General features: G+C 39.0%; 1 protein-coding gene across 2 annotated transcripts in view; it reads left to right on the top strand.

The window, feature by feature from the left end:
* arhgap20b (Rho GTPase activating protein 20b) overlaps positions 1-20,394 on the top strand; it is a 55,441-nt gene extending 35,047 nt beyond the window's left edge. For both annotated transcript variants that reach the window (XM_082169883.1, XM_082169884.1), the window contains exons 13-15: positions 101-290; positions 7,997-8,111; positions 12,763-20,394. In XM_082169883.1, the coding sequence (XP_082026009.1) occupies positions 101-290; positions 7,997-8,111; positions 12,763-14,618 (2,161 nt within the window). In that variant the 3' untranslated portion in view covers positions 14,619-20,394. The remainder of the gene's footprint in view (positions 1-100; positions 291-7,996; positions 8,112-12,762) is intronic.
* Positions 20,395-21,486: the final 1,092 nt, after the last annotated feature.

The raw sequence follows: 21,486 nt of genomic DNA, 5'->3' as shown, positions 1-21,486 counted from the left end.
CATATTTTTAGGAAAGGTTATTTAAATATTTATTTTTATGTTTCTGTTATCTGGTTGCATTTGTCTGTCATTGTTCAAGCTGTATTGTCTTTGTGTCTAGTTTGCTTGCACAGTTGCCGGAGGAGAATGTTACCTTGCTGTGCCACTTATTTGGAGTGCTACACAGGATACACACTCAGTCAGAGGTGAATCAGATGACAGCAACAAACTTGGCCCTTTGCATTGCACCCAACATGCTCTGGAGGTCTTCCCAAATCAGCCCTGAGAAAGAGGGACAGAGTGTGTTGCAGGTAAGCCAGTAAAAATCTGTGTACTTTCTCACTTCTTCACAGTGATAGTAAATAACGTGTCCATGAACTGTTTTTTTTTTATAAACAGCGGGGTTAAAAAAAACTGATTTTTGTAGTGAAAATTCAAACAAATTACAAATTAATTATATTATTATAAATCAAATGTAGACTGATCTATGTAATGAAAATAATTTGTCATCACAAATTATATTATTATAAATCAGATTTTTTGATGATCATATTCTCTGGCATTATTTGAGAATGATCCAAAGAGCTGATTTGGTTAAACAAATGTACTTGTTTCATTAGTGACCGAATCAGAATAGTGCAGAATCAGAAATATTTCTTATTAATTTAGTTTAATCTTATTAATTAATTAAGGTCAAAATAAGAGTTTTTTTTTTTTTTTAATTGAAGAGATAGATCATTTAGAAATATATCATTTAAAACAGATAATTATAGTCTTATAACTTTCTGGTTTAAATGGCATTTTAAATCCCTGATTTTCAGTGTGCCCTCAGAATTTTTAAACCCACAGTTTATGTAAAGTAAAGTAAAGTCACCTTTATTTATATAGCGCTTTTTACAATATAGATTGTATCAAAGCAGCTTCACAGTGATAGCATGAAAATAATAAAACAAAGTTTGTTTCTAGAAGAAAATTGCATCGTCGTCCAATAGTAAGGCAGATCAATAATATTGTTGAATATTAAATGTCCCCAACTAAGCAAGCCAAAAGCCAAGGCAACAGTGGCAAGGAACCAAAACTCCATCATGTGACAAAATGGAGAAAAAACCTTGGGAGAAACCAGGCTCAGTCGGGGGCCAGTTCTCCTCTGGCCAATGAATGAACAGTGTATGATTATGATTCAGGCAGCATTACAGGTCAGAAGTCAGATTGGATCAGAACATTCAGAATATTTATCCAGTTCCATCTGGTTGGAAGTCGGAGTCATCACGCCGATATGGAGACGAGTTTGTTGAGGATCAGTGCCGATGGCTGTCGTGTCGATGAGGCCTTCACAGGGCTGATGAGGCTGGCACTTCAGGGATGCGTTGTGGATGGGTCCAGGTGCAGGTCCACCATCTGATCTGGATACAGCCCGGATCCTGCTTACTTCAGTAAACCTCGGAATAAACAGAAAGACTAACATTAGCGTAGATGCCATTCTTCTTATGATGTAACGAGTACATCAGGTGCTATAGGAAGTGTCCCTGGTTCCGACTGACCTAATTTATGCAGCCTAATAATCATTTAACTGATTTGAATAATAGAAATGTATAATGTTCTATATGAATTCTAGGTAAAAGAGATGCATTTTTAGTCTAGATTTAAACTGACAGAGTGTGTCTGCTTCCCGGACAATGTTAGGAAGACTGTTCCAAAGGTTAGGTGCTAAATAGGAGAAGGATCTACCGCCTGCAGTTGATTTAGATATTCTAGGTATTATCAACTGGCCAGAATTTTGAGATCGCAGTAGACGTGAAGGACTAAAATGCGTTAAGAGCTCGCTCAAGTACTGGGGAGCTAAACCATTTAGTGCTTTGTAAGTAGTCAGCAATATTTTAAAATGTATACATTGTTTAATAGGGAGCAAATGCAGTGTTGACAAAACGGGTCTAATACGGTCATACTTTCTGGTTCTAGTAAGAACTCTAGCTGCTGCGTTTTGGACCAACTGGACTTTGTTTATTAAGCGAGCAGGGCAACCACCCAGTAGAGCATTACAATAATCTAGCCTTGAGATCATAAACACATGAACTAACTGTTCCGCATTTTTCATTGAAAGCATATGTCGTAATTAATATATATATTTTGGAAATAGAATATATATATATATTTTGGAAATAGCATTTGGTTTCATCTCATCACACAGTGAACAAAGACATGACAAGAATTAAAAACAAGAACTAAGAAGCTATACAAGAGAATCAAACCTGAAACAAAGCAAAATACCTAAATCACTGTGACATTTAGCAGGTAATGAACATACAAGAGAGGCATTCTTAATATAGCTAGTGCCCACTTGGCTAATTAGATTGTTAGAAACCTGTTGTCTGAAACAGCTTTAGAAGTATATCATGTTACACACCGGAGGACACCACTGTCACAACTACCCACAGACAATATAATCACTCAGTTACAAGCAAAATAGCTTTATTGTGCATGTATTCATTCATGAAGTGCACTCACACTTTATCTTGTTCAGAAATAGAAGCAGTTCCAGTCCAGTATCGGAAAGTTATTCGTTCAAATCTAGGTCAGATTTGAACAAAGAAGTGGATTTTGTGCCCCAGGGCAGTAGATCCTAATTTGAATGCCAGCTTGCTAAGCACTGCTGTCATGCCGCTTAAACAGTTCACCCTCATTGCTCTTGGGAAGACAGTTTAAAACCACTATCACCACAGGTTGTCATGCTGGAGAAAAATCCATGAGCTATTACATTATCACAATCGCTTGAATTTTAAATAAGCACAAGCACCTTCTGGTAAGGGTGCTAAAGGGTGCAATAACCCGGGCCAACTAGTATGTGCACAGTTTATTCCTCAAGAGAAACTAATAATTATGTGACTATTATTAGCCTAAAGCTGGAAATGAGTCATGCAAATGATGCATCTGATGGCTGCTGACTTAGTCGTTGAGTTGTTCTTATTAACCTCAGCAGTTTACAGCAGCAAAATCAGATTTCCCGATGTCACCACAGGGATCTCTTATCTACAGGATGTTGACACAAATGCAAGCAGGGAAATCATTGACAGCTCGAATCGCCAGGGACCGTCGTCACTATATTGTTGGCACGAATACTGGTGGCACAATATGTGTTGCAACACAACAAGGGATTTATAAATCTTACTCCTTGGAAAAGTAAGTATCAGCTTCCTTGTAAAACACTTTTACAAGGTAAAACACTGTAAAAACCGGAATGAATCCAAAATGTTTGTCTTACTATGAACTGGGTTTCAAATCCAAGAGTGCTGAAACAGAGATTTTGCATGTCAAAGGAGATTCCTTGTTATACAGATTTTCATATTCAGGGCCAATAAAATTCAGGAGCATGTATAATTGAAAAACATATCCAGATACTCCTGACTAATATTCTATTGCTTCATATGACAGCTGTTGTTGAGTCATTCACTTCAGACTAACGGGCCAGTTGACATACTCTCACTCACTGCTGTGCAGTGTGTGTAGTGCTTATTGAAATTGTGAGAATCTGATAATCATACATCAGTTCGAATGAAAACATCACTCAGTGTCACATGTCAGTGCTTTGGACTTTCAGTTTGTGTTCTGATTGGTTCCTGTTTTCCTTTGTTCTTTTCTCACCACTCCTTCGTTTCTATGGTTACTGTCATTATCAGTTCAGTTGTATCACCTGTTTAGTCAATCATCATTATCTGTATCACCTTTGTTCCGTTAATCAGTGTCATCTGTGTTTGTATTTAAGTTCCGTCTGTTCAGTCAGTCTTGGTCCGATCTCCGTTATATTTAGTTTGTTGCTACCTGTTCTGCTGTTCTGAATTTAATTACATTAAACCTTCGTTCTTGGAAATATATCTTTGTCTCCGTCTGCCTTCCTGCAACCACCCGTGACAGAAGATCGGACCAGCCCATATGGACGACAGGGCTATATTTGTCGCAATTGCTCAAGAGAGCACAGAGTTTTTCTCCTTTGTGGTGAACTTTGTTCGTCGAGCCATCACTAGCCCCCTCGACGATGAAACCCTCAAGCTGCTCTTCTGGATCGGGGCCAATTTCCACCAGGCCACCGACCTCCCAAACACTGATGGTCTGGTCTGAACTGGAGGGAAGCCATCAGGTGTTTGGCAAGCGTTGTGTCCAGATCTAGAGAACAACTACCATTACCAGCAGCCGTCGAGACAACCCTTCTAGAGCTTCTTCATGTCATGCCCGAATGTCATCATGTCATGCCTGTCAAGCCCTTGGCAAAGATGGGGTAATGTCACGTGTGTCAGTGCTTGTTTGGACTTTCAGTTTGTGTTTTGATTGGTTCCTGTTTTCCTTTGTTCTTTTCCCGCCACTCCTTCGTTTATATGGTTACTGTCATTATCAGTTCAGTTGTATCACCTGTTACGCCTCACCGCCTGAGCCCTCGGCAAAGATGGCCGCCGCCTCACCGCCTGAGCCTTCAGCCAGGATGGCCGCCGCCACGTCAGAGCCTGTTCAGTCCCAAGACCTGTTCCTGCCCCAAGAACTGTTCCTGTTCCCAGACCTGAGACTCTCCCCAAGCCAGAATCTGTTCCTGAGCCTGTATCTGTTCCTGAGCCTGTTCCTGAGCCTGTTCCCAAGCCTGAATCTGTCCCAGAACCTGTGCCTGTTCCTGAGCCTGTTTCTGAACTCCCACCCAGCCACCCTCTCCCACCTCCTCCCATCATAATCTCCTCATCCACACCTCTGCTGCTTCCTGTCAGCCCCTCAGCTCACCCTTATTCCACCATCAGTGATGTGGGGTCGCCACGGCTCTGCCAGTCTCCAGCTCCATCATGGTTGCTGGATCCCCAGCCTCCGTGACCAGGGCTCCACCTCGGCCTGTCGATCCATTAACTCTACCTTGGCTCCTACCTCCCTCATCTCCACCGTGGCCCATCAGTCTACCAGCTCCGCCGGGCTCCCTCGTCCCCCCGGCTCGGTCTTGGTTGTTCGTCGGCCTGCCCTCGCCTCGGGACTACACACCTCTGGCTTCCCTTCGTCCCTTCGTCCCTCTGGCTCCGTTGGGCTCCTCACTCCCTCCAGTTCCACCTTGGTCCTCTGTCGCTCTGGCTCCACCACGGCCTTCTGGATCGCCGCCTGCGCCTCGGTTGCCAGAGCTGTCGGCATCGCCATGTCCCTCCAGATCCTCAGCATCACCTTGGCTTGTCAGCTCTCTGTCTACACCCGGGTATCCTCTTCCACCTGCTCCGCCTCCGTCAGTTGGCCCCCTGGAGTCGCCTGCCCAGCCTCCACAATGGCTCCTCCCTCCGTCTGCTCCACCCTGGCAGCCTGCTCCGCCCTGACCGCCTGCACAGCCTGCTCCGCCCTGGTCCCCTGAACTGCTGCCACCATCGTGTAGACTTCCCGTTCTACCGAACCCACGGCCTCGTCAGCCTCCAGTACGCCCACCCTCACACCCCCACACACCCCCTTGAATGTTTTACGGCGCGAGGACGTGCCTCCTGGGAGGATGGGGTAATGTCACGTGTGTCAGTGCTTGTTTGGACTTTCAGTTTGTGTTTTGATTGGTTCCTGTTTTCCTTTGTTCTTTTCCCACCACTCCTTCGTTTATATGGTTACTGTCATTATCAGTTCAGTTGTATCACCTGTTTAGTCAATCATCATTATCTGTATCACATGTGTTCTGTTAATCAGTGTCATCTGTGTTTGTATTTAATTTCCGTCTGTTCAGTCAGTCTTGGTCTGATCTTCGTTATATTTAGTGTGCTACCTGTTCTGCTGTCCTGTATTTAATTACATTAAACCTTCATTCTTGGAAATATCTTCGTCTCCTTCTGCCTTCCTGCAACCACCTGTGACACTCAGAATGTGTAAAATGTCTGCATGCCTTGATTTTTCCAGGAAAAATGTGCATCTGAATGTATAGCCACCATGGAGCTATACATTAGAGCTACATAAGTATATTATATGATTTTTATTATTTAGTTTTTATAATGAAAGCTTTTAAAACATTTTTCTTATGTTTCTTAAAATATATTTTTGGTGAAAAATGAACTTCTATTTTAAAAATGGAATTTATTAAAGAACTTATTTTTTACCATAAATACATCCAGTTGGCTGTGTATTAATTTAGCAGTTATAAAGACATATATTGAGAATTATAGCACCACCATAGTTTGAGCTGTAGATTAAGGTAGGTGTTGGTTAGGTTGTGGGTTATTTTATTTTTATTGTTTTATTAAAAGCTTGACTGAAGTAATTGTCTTAGATCTGAGATATTTATTGAAAGAGAAAAGTCAGCTGTGGTTTACAGGAATGGAGAATGGAGTACTGCTAGCGCAGCGGCTTGCAATCAGAGCCTTATATATAAGAAGCCAACGAAAAGACTTGAGGTGGTGGTGTCTGTGTGATTTACTCAGAGATTAAAAATAGAGTGGGAGATTTTGGGAGGAAACAGAGCTCAATTTTCTTATGGCTGAGTCTGAGATGATTGACATTATAGCCACATGATAAGGAGAGGAAGAGAAAGATTAACAGAAGTAATATATTATGAGTCATGAAAATTCTTTTCTTCCATTAATTTGAGAACCATGCTGGGCATTTGAAGGACATGAAATTCCATTTTGTTGAGAATAATGCACTGTGTTGCCTGGCTACCTAAAGGTGCCAATTATTAGAAACTGGTCTCTATAGCAACATATTTACTGGGATATGACAAGCACAAAATATGAGACCAATGATCTGACTCCAAAAAGTTTCACGTATGATGCAGGGTTTATAAATACGCATGCTCTGAATCCATACCTTCTGCATAATTCACACCCCATTGACTACCCATCAGGGGGTTGGAGAAGTCTATATGCCAATTCTGAATTCTGGCCATTCATGCTGGAGCATTATTTAAGCCTGTTTATAAGATTTACGAATTTATTTTGTATAGTAAAATTCCATCAAATTGAGTTGAATATTCCTTATACATTATTCATATTATGAATTAAGAATTTAGAATTTTAAATGAGTAAAAGCAACTAGAGCTTAACATATTTTATATAAATCTTAATGTACCTTACTAATGTTTTTGATTAAAGTTTATGAGGGCACATCAGGCACACAATGATTTTAGAATAAACACTGCAATCATGTTCCTTAAAAATAATTTGCCAGTTTTTATTTCATGGTGATGAATCATGGAGGGATCTAAAATGAGCAGTTGGATGTCTGTGAAACAGTGCACATTATTTTGTTTCTTAACATCCAAAGGCAACAGCTCATTTATTCAGTGCATTCTCACCTTGCTTCCCATCCCAATTATGGATACCAATTAATGCACAGACAAATATGCTGAATGACAGCAGGCTATATGAGACAATACCTACTTAATGTAGGTAATGTTAATGTAGAAAGAACAGTTTGCAATGTCCAGGACTATGTTCAATCATGCTTTTGCATTTCTTAACTAAAGCAATTGCTTTAGGAAAATAACAGCATGAATCAATCAGTTGATAGTTATTCATTTTCTGCCAGCTACTGAACCCTATGGTGTCTATTAAATACTGTTCAAATACTGTCTTTTTTTTTGCAGTGTAAATGCTGCAGTGCTACAGCATTCCATTCCCTCTGCATGCATTTTAATTTTCCATTTCTTTGGCCTGGTTTGCAGTTGAAATGAGTAGGAGTAAAAGATTCATTGGCTTTTTTCTATGAGAGAAGTGAGGATCTCTATGCAGATGCCAGACACGCACACACACACTGCCGTCACGTACAGTCTGTGCTATGAAAACTCTAAACTAATGTCTAAACACTTTAGAACTTGGACAGAAACAAGGTGGTAGTCATAGCATACCAAATGTGTCCACCACAGATGCACTTACATGCTCAGATGAATGTACAATACAAACTTCTGGAGCTGGTTTATACAGTGCTTCGGTCTCTGATATATGTGCTGCCATAGTCGACGTTTATGTTTGTAGGCCAGCTGTATCTGTTTTCCATATTGATGATGTTTTGTGTTTTTTTTTTATCTGTCATTCAGGTCGCCATGCTAATACAGTACCTGATAGAAAACACGCCTGCCATATTTGGAGATGATCTGGACAATCTGTTCACCAGGCAGATGAATTCAGAGCAGGAAACACATGATTACACAGGTAATTGTGAAGTTATGCCTTTTGGACCTCATTAATATGAGAAGCCTATTGAGGTACTTAAAAGACAACAATTTGCTTTTTTGACAGTGCAGTTTTACAGTACTCCCACACACATTTAAACTGCCTGCAGGTGTTTTAGAGTTTGACTTAGTAGTAAATTAATTGGAGCTAAAAAATAAATATATAACTTAATAAATATATAACTCTATATAACTCTGAAGTCTCTTATTGTCAATATTTTCTATCTAGGATTATCTATAACCTATTTAGAAGTATTTTTGCCCACCCACAACCCTGTGCAGAGGATAAAGCTGTTTGGAGAATGGATGGCTGTTTTTACCCATACAATGCAAGGGTTCAAATGCAATACTTTTACTTTTTAGGTTTACTTTAGCTTATAAAGCGCTTTGGGTGTACGGTAGTACACATGAAAGCGCTATATAAATGCTTAATTAATTCAGTAATTAATTAATTAATTACTCAGTCATTCATTCATAACTTGCTCTGCATCATGAGTATTGTTATTGTCAATATTTTTTAGCTACTTTCTAATCACAAAAAGAGTATACTGTTTGCTTGAAGAAATTAATGTTGCATTAAATGGAATTTAAATTAAAACATTTATCTGATACATTTTCTTTTAATCTTGGCAGCAGTAATTCATCAAATGATGATCAAATGATGGAGAAGAGCATTTTTTCTGTGCATATATTCAGATGTATGGGATAGTTGAGCATGTTTTTGACCATTTAAAGTAGCTAGTTCACAATTTATTTTTATAATCTGCCATAATTTATTTTCTTTGAGGAGCCACTTCATGTTCCTGGATTGCACTGAAGTGATGCTGTACAGTCTCGGTGTGAAGTATGATTGATCACAGAAATTCTGCATCATCCAGATCCGACATTGTTGTGATATGTCACTCTTTTGTATGAAAGAGTCCTAGTTTTGGCGAACCAATCAAATGTCATGAAGTATATTTGAGATTGCGCTTTACAGTATATTGCTTCTTGTTAATTTTGAATTAAATGGAAGATCAAGAGTCTTTGTGTTATGGGATATCATAGCCCTATGGTGAGCTCTGCTGAGTACTGTAAGGATGTAAATTTCAGCAGAAATGTAATTGTTCATCGGGGTATACATACAGAAAGACATTTGCATACATGCTTTTCACTGTATACATATACCTTCAACATACCTGTGATACCTTCATATCTGTGGTTTTCTGATCTCAGCAGATATTTTTAGTGAGTTTCATGTTTGTGGTTTGGAGCTCTTAGGAACATTCAATATTCTTTCAGAGCCATTCTGGTATGGTTTTGGCAGTTTGGTCACACTCCAGATGAAAGGTGAATGTTTGCCCTGTGGAGTAGGTTTCATCTAAGAATTAGCAATATACAGGCTAAAGTCACAGAAACCCTTTAAATCAGGGCTATTCAATTGGCGGCCGCAAGCCAAATCCGGTTCACCAATCATTTCCATCCAGCCCGGAAGCACCCCCACCTCCCTCCTCATATTTTCCTGACGGTGTGGCTAAATTGATACGTGGCGGCAGTGGCGCTTGCAGCTGTATGGCTACGCACTGTGGGTCCCGTATCTATGTCGACTGAACCAGCGATTCCAATCATTCATGAATCAGTCCTCCTTTTGAGTCGATTCTTTCTTTTCTGTGAATTGGCCAAATGCATTATGATGCTTGCATAACAGTCTGAATTAATGATTAAACAATAGTTTTGTGAAACGGCCTTTACATTCCAAACAAGACTGATGAGGAACACAGGAGAAACATTGTGCCATGAACAAGTTTAGAATACTTTTAAATCCCCAAATCACCACCTTTACAAACATTTAGCATGAATGTACTGTAGTAATACGTAACACTGACTGTATTTACCATGAGCAGAAATGTGAAATACTATGTTATTAATATATATATATTGTATTAGATTCATTAGGTGGGTAAGGGAATATAATTTATGTTATACATGTTATACATATGGCAGTTTATTTGTGAAGGTGTACTGTATGTATAGTTTTTATCAGTGTAACACCTTCAACATTTCTCACATTATCACAGTTTATTCGCTATAGTTTAGACCAGCCTTTCTCAAACTTTTTTCAGTCAGGGCACCTTTCAAAAGTGCATAAAATCTCAAGGCACCCCAGTGTAAAATATAATTAAAAAACACTGCATAACCCAAATGTAAATGGACATTTTATATATATTTATCTAAAATGAATTTACAATTTTATTAATCCGATCATATGTTTAACCCTTTCACACGTAAATTTAAAATATTCTGGCTGACCCGCCAGCGTGAGTTTTTCAAGTCACTGTGTCACTTTATGGTTTCCATGGTGACGCGTCATTGCTTGTCACGTGACACACCGCAGCAACAACAGAGCTGAATGAATGATGATCTGCTTTTATGTCATTTTTCCTTTTTTATTCAAAATATTCACAAATTTGTTAGATATGGCATGAAATATCTGATATTCCGATTGTCAAATATATGCAAGTGGAAGTGTTTTGTTTTTTGAACACAATTATAACGATCGCGTTAGTTGAGCTGTATGCGCGATGGGCGCCGCCATCTTAGTTTGTGCCGCAGACGCAGTTCAGAGAATCGGATCTGTTGGATTTACAACAAGTGAATTCATCCACTTCTCCCTAAATACATAAAAGTAAGTGGCAGGTGAACTGGGAGAAGAATAGAGTAAACTTTAAAGTTACTTACACAATGTGTATCTGATATGAATACAACTAATTATAATGGAAAGGATTATTATTGCCTCTTCCTTTGACAGCAGTGTGTATTTTACAAACTCTAAATGTATTGTTTTTTTTAGTACTTATGTCTGAAACCTAAAACAAACATTATGTGGATGAAAACACTGAAAAGTTGTGATATATGACAGCTGAGCGCGCCTGTCTCTGGCTCAGCTCCAGCCAACGCGCGAAAGCACATTTGAATTTAGCAGTTGATCACGTCATGCACTGACCGTTCTAATCACACAGGTGCTCCAGGGACCAGCCTAGACTGATCACACCGGTGTGAGCGTACGTGCGAAAGGGTTAAAAAGAAGAAGAATGTATTGATGTAAATTCAAATATATTTATATATGAAATGTCCGATTTTTTATTTTTATTTTTTAGCCTACGTAATTTTTTGGCGGCACCCCTGACACAGTCAGGGGGCACCCCAGTGTGCCGCGGCACCCACTTTGAGAAAGGCTGGTTTAGACAATGGTAATAAAATATGACAAGAACTCAGAGTTATCAAATCAGTTGATATTTCACTGGTTTTGGCCATCCTTCTGTTAGACTGTCTCACAAATGAATTAGGTTGAATAGCTGTCAGATGTCAAAATAGCAAAAAAAAACTTAAGCAAATAATAATATTTATGTCTGGATAAATTTTGGTCCCCTATTTTTATACATTTTACTGGTAGTCCACTGTATGAAGAATTTTTGGGTGTAATATGTCACAATTTACTTTATTTTGCTATCCTCACTTACATAAATTAACTATAGTGTCCTGCACCCACTAGTTGAAAAATATCAAAATTTATATCTGGTGTCAGTGAATTTTTGGTTTGACTGTAGATTAATAAAATCATATAATTTGACAGTGAGCAGCCAGCATGGTTTTACATTTGGTTACCAAGTCAGTCTCACTGTCACATTTATTTATTTTTTTTAGCCTATAATATAGGCTAATAATTATAAATAAAATAATTATTTACAAATAGCTATGAGCTTGTATAATGTCCTGGCCCAATTCCCTCCACTGGCCCTTACCAATCATGGCCTCTTAATAATCTCCATCCATTGAATTGGCTCTATCACTCCCTCCTCTCCTCTCCACCTATAGCTGGTGTGTTGTTAGGGCACTGATGCCGTTGTTCTGTGGCTGCCGTCGATTCATCCATGTGGATGCTGCTCACTGGTGGTGGTTGAGGAGAGATCCCTGACATGATTGTAAATCTCTTTGGGTGTACAGTAGTACACGAAAACACCATTCATTCAGTCATTCGTTCGTTCATTCATTCATTCGTTCATTCATTCATTAGTTCGTTCGAATAGTCCTGCTTTAAACCAATGTTTCACAACCCTGTTCCTCTCTACCAACGAACTGATGAGTTGAATCAGGTGTGTTTGATTAGGAAGAGTTCGAAAATGTGTAGAGCTGTTGTGCCTCCAGGAACAGAGTTGGGAATCACTGCTTTAAATGGTGTTCTTTACCAATGTCATAACTATCCCAGTTTTTTTTTTGAGCATGTACTGTAAATGACTTTATGTGCTTTATAAATATGTTTCATTTGTATTAGGTTGGATTCTTTTCTCAGATGTACAAACCTTACAAGAAACATTTTCAATTGAATGCATTCATTTACAAACACACACACACACACACACACACATATATATGTGTGTGTGTGTGTGTGTATTTTAATAATATTCAATTATTATTTAGTTCATATTAATTTACAGCTATTAATACTTTTTTATATAAAATTTTTATATTACCTAATACCTATCTTATAGGTAATATATAAATTACTCTTATCTATTACTTTTTATATGTATGTTAAAATGACAAAGCTGCAATACATTTTGAAATATTTTACAATTCTTTCTCTTCTCTAGATGCTTCATATCATCTCGTGCACTCCTCTTCAGAGGACACAGATCAAGACCTCACCGTTTCTTCCCAATTGCCTGAAGTTCATCCACTTTACCTTCCTTTGGCTGCTCTTTCCCTGAAAGAGAAGAGGAGACCCCGGCCCTTTCAAACTGATATGCCGTCGACAGAAGGCGCCTACAGCTGTGGAACACTGGATTCCATTTCATCTCGTTCCAGTGCTTCTGTGAGTATGCTGGGAGTTGGGGATCTCAGCCAATCACGCGATCGATGCCTCTCTGAGCCTTCCATGTATTTTTCCACACCCCAAACATCGGCACCAACTCATACCCCTGTTATCCGCCAATCCAGCTATGATGCCGCTGTAATAGACAGCAGAAATGAGCAGTCACAAGGCTCCATGGGGCTGAGCCCAGAACAACAATCACACAATTCTGGAATGGGTACCAGGCGACGACGTTACACTTTTTGGAAGTCGCCACAAATCCCCACGCGCTTCCGTCATCCTGCGCAGAGATTAGCCAGCATGTCGAGTCTGTCATCTACAACCACTTCTTCGCTCAGCTCATTGGACAGTACGTTGTCCCTTAGCTCTGCCGATCCAATCCCCAGCCCTCAAGATACACAGTCCCGGCCTTTTCTTTTCGGAGCTGCTGCGAGACTGCAGCCTCTCACACCTGAAATGTGCAGAAAGCGGTGGACAAGTACTTTTACTTACGAAGAGGAAGAGGACGTTTGGAGAGAGAGAGATCACGAGACTGAAAATGAGAAAGAGAGTGAATTTGAAGCATCTTTTCATGACTGTTGTGGAGAGAAAGTAGTGAAGGATGGAGAAAGACCCGAGGGTGAGGATGCCATGAGCTGTGAGTCATTCGGTGATGTTAATGAGGTTAAAGGTGCAACAAGACAATCTGTGTCTATGTGCAGCGTGAAGTTTAGTGTGAATCCATTACAACCCTCTGCCGCATACCAGATAGAGCCCAATCTTGATATAAACTCGCAAGCGATTTCACTGAATCCCTGCAGTGTATGGACAGTCCCACTGACGAATCAGGTTGGCAGTGATATACAGGAATCCCAGGTGACTCAAACACTAACACACACACCCACAATGACACAAAAGCAATCCAGTACCAATGGAGAAAACTCTGTAAGTCAGCACCAGCTGGAGCGTAAAAAAAATGCTTGTTCAAACATGCATGCCTCAGGTAGGCAGAAAGTGAGCAGAATGAAAATTACAGTCTTTCCTTTTGCTGGAAGAGTGATGCTAAAACATTCTAAAGTCACAGATCAAACTGCAAACATGCCAATGGATACAGAGCAGAAAGTTGAGCCAGGATTCAGTGTAGAAAAGGAGGGAAAAGTGCGAGAATCTGTTCAGGTACATATCCCACAGACACTGTTTTACGGTCATAATGTTCCGCTAGTGTTACTTTCTACACCGCCACAGCAAATGTCAGTCCAGGTGAGGACACATTGTACTCCCCCTGATGATGTTGGTGTGACAGATGCAGGTTTGTTAGATGAAGCAAATGTTAGCATTGTCGCAACTGATATTAGCAACGGAGTAAGCAGTTACCCAGCAGAGAATACCATTCAGAACGTCAAATGTATTAGTCATAGCATGAGCACAGTTGATGATTTGCACAGCCCTGGCTCTATTACTGAACCCGCTAGCCCCGCTGTTAGCATTAGGCGTGGTTATAATGTTAACCCAAGTATAAAGCTTATTCACAGCAATGCTAATCAGAGTGTGGCCTATCCGAAACCCGCTAGCAAATCCTCAGGAACCTTTCGCCACACAATCTGTATCAAGCTCCCTGGCAGCAGAGGAATGGCACAGAACAAGCCATTACCATAATTTAATCCTTCTGGTTATGTAATATTACGTGGAGGTGGAGTGTATGCAGCATTTGTTCTCAGTGTTTTTTCGTAAGAATGAGGTTAGGTATAGAGTCTGCAGGTTTTATGCAGTGCAGCAGGAATACGTGTTTTGAGTGTATTTGTGTGTTTGGAGTAGAGGCTAAAGGCATAAAATGAAAATGAACTTCCACAGGGATTGTACTGCATGGTGTGCCATTTCAAAGGCTTCTGCAGAGACGGCACACAGAGACGGGAGTGATGCAGTTGTGTGAATGGAAAACTCACATTGCTTCGGTTATTTTTTTATTTTTTTTTAAATGAACAATAAAAACATTAACATCACAAAACTGAAAACAAAATAGACCAAAGCTTAAACCAAAGTAAATTAATATGATTTTGTAATGTTAAGTCTAATATTTTATCCAACATAAGACAAAGGAGGTGGACAAAGGCTCTGGATGAGGAGATGGTGAAGGCCTGGAAACAGGCAGAGATGTCAGACAGATGGACCAGGGTGGAGTAGATGGTGGAAGTGTCCATAGAGGAGTGGATTGTGGTAGAATCCATGGATGAGTAGACGGCCGACGAGAGCCCAGAGCATAGTGGGAGGCAGCCAGGACGGGGTGGAACTGATGGAGGGAGGAGCCACGGTGGAAACTTGAGCCCGACCAACTGAGGTGATGCAGGGATATGGTGAGTTCCAGGTGAAGTCCGATGGACCAAGAGCCCCTGCGACACCGATGGACACGGGGGCTGAGGCGGAGTCCCGGGAACGAGCGGTCAAGGTGGAGCTGTGGGCTCAGATGGACGAGGTGGAGCCAGGGAATCCCTATGCCACTTCGGAGATAGTGACTCAAAGTCCCAAGGTGGATCCAGGTTGCATGGAGGAGCCACTGGATGAGCTAAAGGGGTGAGGAGAGCCAGCGGAGGTGGGCACGAAGAAGTGGCTGGCTTAGTTGAAACACACAGGGATGGTAGCGGCGAAGACAATATTGTGCTAGATGGGGATTCCAGCAATGAAAATGATGATTCATTGATTAGTGGAATTTCAAACAGCAGTAGAGGTTACATGGGTGGGAATCAGGGTGGGAAGCATTACCTCTGAACTCCAGTCTGTAAACCAATCATTCTCGTCCAGCTCCACTAACACTCCCACTGGTTCGGATGTAATGGCCGACTCACACACCTGGTCAGCCGGGACCTCAGGCTTCTCTTCCTGAACGGACAAGGCTGCTGGCTCAGGCTCTATAGCGGTCTCTCGGTCTGTGGTTGGCTCTGGCTCCATCTCCGCTGTGGGTGCTGGGTCTGGCTCTGGGGTCATGATAGATGGGAAGTGGGGTTGGACGCTGGCAGTTGGATCCTCAACTACCTCACTCACTGTAAAAGAAGATCGTTCCACCCATAAGGCAAAGTTGATATTCTCAGCCAGGGTCCAGCAGGAGTTTCCTCTCGGCATCACCACCTGACTTTGTCATCAAGTCCGACCCAGTACCCCTCCATGAGCGTGATGTCACTGCAGGCGGCCCAATGGCAGATGTTCAGATAATTAAAAAAATACAAATTGTGGCATAGAAAATTCCCCATAGGCGCTACAATTATGGAGGTAATCTCCATTCCTTTGTGGTCTGGTATTCCACAAAGTTGTTGCCCTGCTTCATGTTCTTTATCAATCAACTGTATGAAATGTAAGATGACTTGTAGGTCTGTGGCGGGGCTGCTCTGAAAAGGAAATCTGTTTCCATAGACATGTGCCACCAGAGAATGCTGCTAAGTGGCTGCCTACACTGTTTGTCTGAGCCAGGATCTGGCAATTCTCAAAGCATTTTTTATTACTTCACAATTTTGTATTATTATTTTTTAATGGCTGTATAACAGAGTAACACTAATGGACAAGTTTAGTTAAAACAACATTTTGGCTGGAGTGGTCTGGTATAGGAAGCGCAGTGTCCATGTGGCACATAAAAAGTAAGCATAAGATTGAGAGAGATAATTAAGACAGAAGAAAAGATTATAAAAACAGAGAAAGAATTTGTTTTTGAATGCATGAACCACAACATTCATGCAGAAACAGAAAATCATGTGATGATGATCACGCTCTTGACAGAGGTTAAACAGTAGACGTCACAAAGTGCGTCACTATAGGAACAAAGTAGGTGGCAGGAGAAGGGACCTACTGTATGTGAAGACAGCAAAAAAAGGTATAACCCATGGAAGCTGAACAGCGTAAGATGCTGTGAGAAGAATATTAGATGAACAATAAGGAGGAACAAGGGAGTGAGATGTGTTTAGATGTTAGTGTGCATCGTGTAGATCCAGTGAAAGACATTAGTGGTGATGTTTTAAATAATCATATGGTTCAGAGTCATGTTTGTTTTTGTGCTCAGTGAGTAGCACTGCTCTTCCACAATCCGAAGACATACAGCATAGGTGAATTGGAGAGACTGCAATCGTCAGTAGCTGTGAGTGTGAATTATTTACACAATGGCAAGAAATTTTTTTCTTCATGCCTAATATGATGGAAATAAAGATCTAACAAGGATATTGACAACATGAGGGTATCAACTTTTTGATACTTTCAGCTTTCTTTTGAAAATGTATAGATTTTGTCTTTTTATCCAAGTGGATGAAATGTTTTAAAGTTTCAAATCCATGTCTAATAATTATGATATTTGTGTTGTTGTTTCCCACCAAAAACATCCCTTTGCTGGAGGAAAAGTAATACTAAAAGTTGAAATTAATATTCACAAGAATATTTGAATATTTGAAGAATTGTTTGTTTTAAACATTTTGATTGCAGAAAAGAAACAAATGTTTCTTGATAAATTGGCATCTTTTCATGCTAGTATCACACACACACACACACACACACACACACACACACACACACACACACACACACACACACACACGCACGCCCAAAACATTTTTTTTATCATTTACTCACCCTCATGTCATTCCAAACCCGTATGACATTCTTTCTTCTGTGCAATACAAAAGAAGATATCCTGAAAAATGTCAGCAAGTCTATTTAGATTTACAGAATTTGACACATTAAGTCTGATTCTCCTGGTTCTGTATTCAGTTAATTTTTTCAGTCAGTGTAATGATAAATGATTGTGATCTGTCCATCCAAAGGTAAAATGATGGATGCAGGCAGTGATGAGGAGTGTTATGGCTAGTGATGATTATGGCCTGCTGTAAAGATGAGGAAGAAGTATAGGGATGTTTTTTAAGGTGCCATCAAACTAGACTTTGTGCTCCATTTACTTCCATTCAAACACATGTGAACACAGGAGAATAGAATTGCATGCTCCTTGCCTAACTTTGGTGAGCACTGACCTATGAATTTGCCTAGTGAAAAGGTATTTTACCAACAAAAAAAAAAGGATCTAAAGGTCACAGATTGACTTCTTAACTCAGTACATTTAATAATAATAATAATAAGATACTGTATTTTAACATATTGAATTGAATTTTTTTATGTGTGATTTATTATTTATTAAAGACAAAGGAAATGTCATATCCTATTGCCCATTCAGTTCAAGTCATTTCAGATGTTAAAAACTATTATGAAGCAAAGGAGCCAACTGAATTTGGCTGCTATTCTCTTATCCACCCCCTCTCTGAGACATGTGAATAGCTTCTCTAGGCGTTTCTGATGAGCTCTAAATGTCCGCAGCTGTTTCTCTTGTCACACAACCACACGATGAGTTGTTCTCAATCGGAAGACTAAGCCCAATATGGCTGCATATCTCGGCTGCCAGGTCAAACTCAAAGGACATCCCAATTTAAAGGATCCTTTGAAGGCAGCCTTCATTTGTGTTCTTCATTCTGCCTGTTTTGAGGAATGCATCAAGTGTATCCTTTGTATCCTCCAATCCCACAAACACAATTCGTTATTCACATTTCAATTCACAAAAAAATAATTAGCATAATAAATCGCCACTGAGCTTGTCCAATTTCACTATGTAATGCAAGAAAAAATATGCATGCATCTCTTTTGTTTTGTTTTAAATTAATCAAATAATGCAAAACTATGCATGATGTAAAATGTTGGGAAACCACAGATTTACCTGTACTTCATTAATAGAAAGGCAGTTAACATAAATTATTTTTCTAATTATAATTTTAATAGTATTTTTGCGTAGTGACCATGGTGTGGAATCATTTATGACGAAGCCATGTGCACTTAGACTGTCTCATTCTTGCATTTAATGCTGTGGACTCTAATGTACAAGCCTCTGAAGGACTGGACTAAGGACACAGCCTCACTATGGGTGCAGCCTTTTGTTTGAGAAGCACCCAACATTCCTCCTCAAAGATGGGCTTTTGTTGATCTGCTTAGACAGTGTCCGTGCAGTCTGAGATGTGTGTGCATTAACAGACACATGCATATTTGTCAAAGTTCTGTTAATGAATCATTAGCTGAGACAAATGATAAGTAGCTGAGATTTTGAACACTTCTCACATTTAACACTGCCCCCTACTATTGCTCAAAAGCTGTGTGTATGTTAATGTTTTTATTATGTGTAAGTTATTCATATGTGGTTTTCTCCTGATATTCCTCATTAGTCTACTGTATAATCCAAAGCAACAGAAAGTGGGGAGTTGCAAAGGTAACAGCAGGTGAAGAGCAAATCAATCTACACACTAATTCTTTCAACAGTCTTTATAAATGTTTTTTTTTTTTTTTTTTTTTTACCTAATTCAAGACTGATAAAAAGTATATCACGTGTTCTTTTTCTGGGTGGTTTTCATGTATTTAAACAAGTTATTGTGCTTTCATTTGTTTTGTAAATGTAAACACCATTATTACAGATTGTATATTTAAAAACACAATGTGTGTATTGTGCTCTGCTACAGTTGTAACCTTTTACAGGTAGGATATATATATACATACATACATAGGCTATATATAGGCTATATATGTATGTGTGTATATACAATAACTACTTGATCAAACATGTACACGTGTTAAAATAAATTCTAAAATCCATGTTATAGCTGGTTTTAAGATCTAGAGCTCATTTTCTTTAGTTTTTTTCTTTTCTTTATTCAAACAAGAACCAAATGGGCTTTTAAAAAAAATAAAATATTTTTTTATATTTTTTTAAAGAAAATGTAAAAACATCATCTGAAAGACAAAATGTTCAGAAAAATTTGATGTGTTTAAGAGACCTCTGTAAATAGATTGCAGGATGTGCTTAAAAACATCTTTGGTTAGCATTTATGTCCATAAATGGCAGAATGACACTTTTTCTGACAATTTGTTTTAAAAACCTTCCTATAGCGCAAACAATATATAGCACATGGCACTAGCAACACCAAGTTTATGGGTTCGTTTCCCAGGGAATGCATGAACTGATTTAAAAAAAACTAAAAAAAAACTGTATACCTTGAATGTGATGTAAGTCAAAAGCATCAACCAAGTGCATGTAAAGTTAAAATAAATGTAACATTAAAGAAGATAGTACATACTGGCTTTATCATAAGCATGAGATTATGACTCAGACATTGCGTGGAGCTCCCCCTTAATTCGTAATTATGGCTGGGAAGCTCTGAGATCATTTTGATTACCAAGTTGATAGAATCCTTATCTTTAAAACATGGTTGTATGGTTTCTGTACTTAATGCAAAGTTTTATAAATGTTTTCATGCACAGATATCTTGTTAGCATTTGCTGTTTCGGTCATATACATTTTTATATCTTAACAACTATTTGATGCATATTGAATTTTTCTTTCCTATTAACAAAAATAAAATAAATAAATAAACAGGACTCAAAGGGTGATTTCGACTGCAGAAGTGGGAAGCAGGGTTGTTCTAAAAGCACATGATGGCAGAATATTTATTCTCTACATTGCACATATGACAAAATATATGGTTTCATGTGATTTTCCCATTAATTACAGTATTTATTATTTAAACCATTTTTAAACAATGTAATGCCAATATCAATTCCTATGAGTGCGCAATTTATTTGTGAACAAATGTGAAGAGTATGGGATTACTCGTGTTTCCAAGGGTCATTCACTCCATTTAAAATCTAATTTGAGTAAAGTAAGAGGTAACCACTGATCTATATAATGACTGGATAGCTCATGACGTTCTAAACTGCCAGCAGGCAGTGAAGCCACCGGAAGTGTTCGAGCGGCCATCTTACGATTCCTTACCAGCAGAGGGCTCCAACGGCCGTTATCAGAGATTGGTAGCTCCAACGGCACTTTTAAGATTTTTTTTTATTATTATTTTTTATTGAACAATATCAATTTACAAAACCAAACAGGGAACAATAAAATGCCTATTACAAAATATACACTTTTCCAATCATAACTCCATCATAAATGTCGATGTGTGTATATATATCACATACAATAACAAACAAAACAAACATTCTTTAACCATTTTAGAGGGGGTGCAAGGAAAGAAAAATAAAAAAATAATTGCAGGTATAAAATCTTACCAAACTTAAAAGGAAAGAGACTCATACATGGATTTATACAATTGTCCAAGGGAGATTATCTATTTGATTATCTTTGGATAAGTGTTTTAAAGATTCTAAGTATTTTTTACATTCATTTTTAAAGTAATTTAAAGAGGGTTTACTATTATTCCACTTACTTTTGTGTACATGATATTTACCCATTGTAATAATAATGTTTAAAATGTATGACAACTTTTCCGAAAGACCATCTGCATAAACCAAAACCTGAAACAAATTTAGTTATGGATTATCAGTGTTGATATCAATATTTAACCACCTGAAAAGATCCTGCCAGAAGTTCAATATTACTGGGCAAGAAAAAAATAAATGATCAATAGTTTCAGGCTCTTCTAAACAAAAAACACAAGGATCTACCTCAAAA

Source organism: Leuciscus leuciscus (assembly GCF_965113295.1).
Source record: "Leuciscus leuciscus genome assembly, chromosome: 5".
Lineage (NCBI taxonomy): Eukaryota > Metazoa > Chordata > Actinopteri > Cypriniformes > Leuciscidae > Leuciscus > Leuciscus leuciscus.
Note: the sequence above shows the minus strand (reverse complement) of the source record. Positions and strands in the feature narration are given on the sequence as shown.